Source organism: Furipterus horrens, unplaced genomic scaffold (genome assembly GCF_987537825.1).
Source record: "Furipterus horrens unplaced genomic scaffold, mFurHor1.1.pri manual_scaffold_2, whole genome shotgun sequence".
Taxonomy (NCBI): Eukaryota; Metazoa; Chordata; class Mammalia; order Chiroptera; family Furipteridae; genus Furipterus; species Furipterus horrens.
In genome coordinates this window covers 146295085-146301084 of record NW_028327172.1, presented here as the reverse complement: position 1 = coordinate 146301084, position 6000 = coordinate 146295085, and the positions used below count along the sequence as shown (strand labels likewise).

General features: G+C 37.8%; 1 protein-coding gene across 1 annotated transcript in view; it reads right to left on the bottom strand.

Moving 5' to 3' along the window:
• Window positions 1–358: 358 nt before the first annotated feature.
• The window catches only part of PLXDC2 (plexin domain containing 2), a 420883-nt gene continuing 415241 nt past the window's right edge, over window positions 359–6000 (bottom strand). The window contains exon 14 of the mRNA XM_090266575.1: window positions 359–1021. Within this exon, the coding sequence (XP_090122701.1) occupies window positions 905–1021 (117 nt within the window). The 3' untranslated portion in view covers window positions 359–904. The remainder of the gene's footprint in view (window positions 1022–6000) is intronic.

Below are 6000 nucleotides of genomic sequence, written 5' to 3'. Positions count from 1 at the left end.
GTACTTAAAGGGCAAAAAGTAAAAAATACCCATATACTTAGAATCCCTTAACAATTTTGTTTCAAAAACTATTAAGGAACTATTCATCCTTTTGTTTCCTTCAGCCAAGAGCAACTATGGCTTCATAGGACTTCACCCTTCTTAAAACAAATTCGAAGTTTTATTCTGAGGAGTGAGAATGGAAAGTCTCATTTGCTATTCCCTCTTTCCTAACCCTTGGCTTAAAGTGTGAAAATTCTGTCACAGCTCATAGAAAGGGCATTCATTAATAAGAAAGGGGATGCATCATTTAAACCTTCTGTGCAGAAAAAGATTCATCCTATAAAGTAATGAATTTGTTGGAACAGGTGGAGCTAGACCAGAAAAACACAATCCTTTGGCCACATGTCTGATGAAAAGGTAGAAAGATCTCTTATTTTGTGTTTGTTTTGCTCCCGCATGAGCGATTTTCCTCAGCAATCCTGAAACATTCATCATTGCTCTTTTGAGTGAAAGGGTTCAGGCTTTGGAACACAGTTATCTTTGAGACATCAGAGAAGAATATTTGAATCAAAGGTGTAGATCCCTTGTGAACTAAAGCTTTGTTATTAGTATTTTTTTCCTCAATCCCTTTGCAAACCCTGCAACAGCACTGTAATCTTGTCATAATTCTGGGAAGTCCACAGGAGATGTTCTGAGGGAACTACAGATGCCATCCCACTAGGGGATTCTATGATCAGTGGTAACTAGTATCTTGGAAAAGTTTTAGTTTTCTTGTACCCTTCCTGGCCTGGGCTTGTCCAAAAATTTTGTTTTCTTCAGGCTAAAGCAGCTTAGGGCTCCTGTGTGTGTGTTTGTCTGTCTTAGGCAAAATTGTAGTCTTAACACCTGTAAGCCAGCACTGGTGCTGTTCTGTCCTAGAATCTTAGCACTGCTCTGATACAATGAAACCTTCCTTCTCTCCCACTGGTTCGACTTCTGCATAGGCAGGATGGCCAGAACCTCTTCGAAACTTCATCGCAGGCCATCTGCTTGGGCGTCTCTAAAAGAGAAAATGAAAAAAGAATGAACACCAGGGTGATGATCTCATCAGAAGAAAAATATATTTGTCAACTATTTTAGATTAACTTCTGAATTAAATTTAGTAGCATGTAAAATTATCTCTTATTCCCTCCACCGTTGGAATTACACACCCACAAAGCCCCACGCTCAAATGTCCATTGGGGCATTAAGGCACCTCTTAGGTGACAGTCCATTTGCCATGCCTGCCCCCATGGGATTGAACTTCTCAAATGAGGCAAGCTTTATGCCTTATACATATTCATTCCTAAAAGGTTCTGTAAATGCCTGAATATTATTAGGCAAAAATGAACTGTAATAAAAAACAAGTCTTCTTTAGTGTGTAGCCGCTGACGCTGCCACTTTCTTTTCTCTAGGAGTCAATAGTGACATCACTTCACTTTATCATTCATTCACTCAAAACATAAGGCCATGACATTCTTCAGGGTACTTAGAGGTGTACTTCAAATTAAGCACTAGATTTTTTAGCAAATAAACTAAAAGAAAAATCACTTAATATATAAAGAAATTATTTGTTATGATGAGACTCTACATATATGACTTTTTGTGCTTGGAAATTAACAGATGTCATGCCCTGAAAACTGAATCAAACATCAGAGGGCATGAACCAGTTTGAGCCTATGACTAAATAACAGCACATATAGACATTAGTCCTAACATACAGATTATTTGTATTGACAAAGGAGTGCATTTCTCCCCAGCACTCCATCTATCAAACAAACCCCCAGTAATTTAAAAATAGAAATGAATCATTAAGTTATAGCACTGGACACACTAACATGCATTTCATGGTCATAATGATACTAGAGACTATTACTCCATTTATTAGAGTGCCTGCAATTTTGGAGTAAATAAGTTATTAAGTATTGAAGGAAGTTTATTTCTATCTAAAGAATTTTAATGTGAAAAATGTTAAGTATCAGTGTAGATATCCTGGCATTTGGCCACTTTCTAGATTTGCTAATTACATTCCAATGTCAATGATTATTGGCTGTAGAAGCATTTTCACATCAGGTAGGAATGGGTATTAGCTCTACTTTCTGAAAAAAACACCAATCAAGGTAATTACATTTCTGTCTTCTAATAATATTAGGTGCTGTCTATGTAACATTATGTGGTCAGAATGCTTTATATGTATTAGCTAATTAAGTCCCATGAGGTAAGTGGAAATGAATTATCCTTATTTCCAAAAGAACAAATTAAAATGAAGAGAGAGCTAGGCAGCCAAATAGTGTGTCTTTGTTGAAACTGAAAATCATCATCAATAGAAATGTACAAAGCACATCTGGGGAGATGGACCTATGTAGCTCATGGTCATTCCTGTTTGCGGGAAAACACCAAAATGCTACTGTACTCACTTTTCATAATCCCTACTCTGGCTTTAGTGACTTCACAACCGAGCTTCTGAAGTCACAAGTGCTCTTGTCCTTCTCTGAATTAAGCAGCACAACTAAGTCTTTGCTCTGAATCCCCACCTTTCCAAGGCCCACCTGGGCCGTGGGTCCAGCTGACAAGTATAGCCCTATGAACTAGCACTAGTACAGCCCAGGACATAAAGACATTTTGCTATAGGTGACTTTTCACTAGTAAGGAGAACAGATAAAAGAATGTTGACGACGATGCTTGTGAAAATTATATTTTGTTAAACTCCTAACAGTATTTCATGCTTCGTATTTAGGTGGCTTACATACAGGATCTCGTTTGATACACACAACTCAAGCATTTTGCTCAAACCTGTGAAGTTAGCAACTGGCAGAGCCAAGATTTAAAATGAGGCTTATCAACTTCCAAAGTTAATTCTCCCCACTGCAGAAGTTAGTTCTAAAAATTAAGTGGGTTGTGTATAGCTCATCTGAAATTTGTGAACATGGTTCTATTTTTATTTCCTTCATAAAACTATAACATTATCAACAACTTCAGGATTCTGTTAATAAGTCAGAAATACTAAGTTAATAATTCTCTGTCTTAGTTGAAAAGATTGCAGGATTAATGATAATGTTATCATGTACTTTTCGAGCTAATCACAGAGGTCCTCAAAATCATCGTCGTTGTCGTTGGCAGCCGTCCGTCTCGAGAGACGATGGTGTAGCTTCTTAAGAGTATCTGCACCGCCGAGAATGGTTGTGCAGTCCGACTCGGGAATGACACGGTATCTGTCTCCTCCCGTGTTGAATCGACATCTTGCGATGACGCTGGAGTGTCCTCTCCAGTGAAGCTGAAGCTACAGAGCCTGGGCAGGGTGATATGGAGGGTCTGCTGTTGCCCATGCAGCAGACCCCCCCTCTCTTCGCAGCTGAAGGGTCCAAGGGAAAGACGGAGTCAATACAGCTTGGTTTCAGGTGCGCCGCAGGAGTTGCCGGTGTTGACTACAATGTCAAACCGCCTTAGGGACTCCGGCTCCGGATTTTCTGTCGGGGTTTACTCCCTTAGCCTTTCCCCTGAAGAGGTATGCCGCAAGGCAGCGGAGGTTTTTTGGAGTCAGAGTTTTCCTTCTCTGATGTGCCCTGACTGGAAGATCGAACCAGCGACACTTAGCTCGCAGGCTGACGCTCAATCCACTGAGCCAAACCAGCCAGGGCTTTCCTCAAAATAAAGTACTAAAATTTTGGACAGTGAAGCTTCCTCTGTTAATACAATACTAACTTATTTTCTGAATTAATTACATAAAGTTTAAAAATTCACGATTTTCTAGTACTCATGGAAATAGGAGTCCTCAAGAACACTAAAAATCATTAGAGATCCCACCACTCACACATAATTTAGTTCAACTATCAGTGTACACCACTTCTATGCACATCTAGGAACATTAAATCATGCACATACTGTTTTAAGAGCTCCTCTTTTCACCACTTAAATACACACTGAAAAAATTTCATGAACTATCTCTCTATAAAATTATTTTAGATGTCTGTAGAGTATATCCTTTATAATTAAATCATTGTTTATATAGTCAACTTGATATTTGAGGCAGTTTTCCAAATTTTTTGACAATATAAATAACACTAGAATGAATATCTTTGTTGCTCACCTGATAAGCATATCTCTTATTAGTCCTTTTTATGAACTCTCAGAAGTGGAATTATTGGGGCAAAGAGAATGCACAAATTATTTATAAAGCACCTGAAATATCTAGTATGGTGCTAGATGTTGTTTTGAAGGACATATGACCAAAGAAAGGTATGGAACATAGTTTCTGGTTCATGTGGAAGACAAAAATCATATCTGGGAAAGGGATTTTCAATGTAGGTTGGAAAGGTGAGGAAAATATGGGAAGGCAAGATTTGATATAGGTTTCAAGTAAACATTGTAAAGTTGAACAAAATAGAACAGATATAATCCAGCTACAAAATTATTCAGTTACTACTTTATTTGTGCCTAGGTTAAAATAAAAGACCCTTTTCTATAATAATAGCTTAAAATTCATAATGAACTCTAACAAATATCATATAACTGGGGTTTTAAAAATTTGATCTTATTTTACATTCTTTTACATTTCTTTGGTATTTCCATCTTAGTCCTAAAGATACCAAACAAAGAGCAATAACTTTACCAAAATTATTTCTTTCTAGAATACGTTTTTTAAAAAAATTAATTAATTTGTTTGTTTATTTATTTATTTATTTTTAGAGAGAGGGGAAAGGAGAAAGAGAGGGAGAGAAACATCACTGTATGGTTGCCTCTCATGCGCCCCTAACGGGGACCTGACATGCAACCTACTCATGTGCCCTGACTGGGAATCGAACCAGCAATACTTAGCTCGTGGGCCGACGCTCAATCCACTGAGCCTCAGCAGCCAGGGCCTTAGAATACTTTCATATATCACAAATCAATGATATGATCTTAAATCACCTGATTTCTTTAATTCTTTGTTTCTTCGTTTGTAAAACATTATTTAAGGGTTTGTCCCTAAACTGATAGGATCCTTATACCTGCTTGCCTGAGATAATCGACTTTAATGTTGTGGAAAAACTAATAATTAAAAAATTCTTCTGGATGGTTCTTCTGATAATTGTCCTTCCTGCCTCTCTCCGTGAACTTTTAGGATTTCTAAATTTAAGGGAAATTTATATAAATTAGTCCTAACTGAAATTGCTCTTCTATGTTGATCTTCAGTTGTTTAAAGATTTCCTTATCAATGACAATAATGGGGCAGTCCTATGACTGTGAGGGAATGGCTGCATGTTTGGTTCTCATAGAGAGTCTTTAATGTTGATGCTATAATGTGAGGCATCTATCCAGTGGACAAAGGGATCTAAAAACCTGAGGTCTGGCTCAGGCACAAAATGTTGTGGTCATAACCTGGCATTTATATGTCTTTCTCAGGGCTTAGACATGTCCAAATCTGTTGTTTTTAGAAAAGCTAATTCAAATTACTGCAGAACCTGACAGGGAAACAGAATCCCTTGCTAACAGAGCAGAACATATTCTGAAATTGAAAAACCCAAACCGGAATGTAGTATAATTGATTACAGAGGTTCAGGAAATAATGCCTTGAAACATTAGTGGGTGTGATATATGGGTGATCTCTAATTTCATGTCTGATAATTATTTATGTGATTAATCACATTCAGAAGTTAATGTTCACATTACTATGTCAGCCCTGGAGTGGGCTACGCAATCAGGTATTCTCCCTTAATTACTCCTTCAGTACTCTTAATTGAACAGTCATCCAAATCTGTCTCAGTGGTTGGTGGCAAGATAATTAGCTGAAATATCCATAAACAAATCTGCAGGGCACCCTCAGTTAGCAGTGTACACAAAACTGCAGCTGGAGACTTCTCAGACAGCAAAGCAGACAGAGCTTTTTGTTCGGTTAGATGAGCTTTGAAAGGAAGTTACTAGGCATGAATGTAAAGAAAAGGCACCAATTTTGAAATTCAAGGCCCAGCTGGAAGACACCTGTGGTGCATGAGAGCACTTCACAAGCAGGTGGCTAAAAAT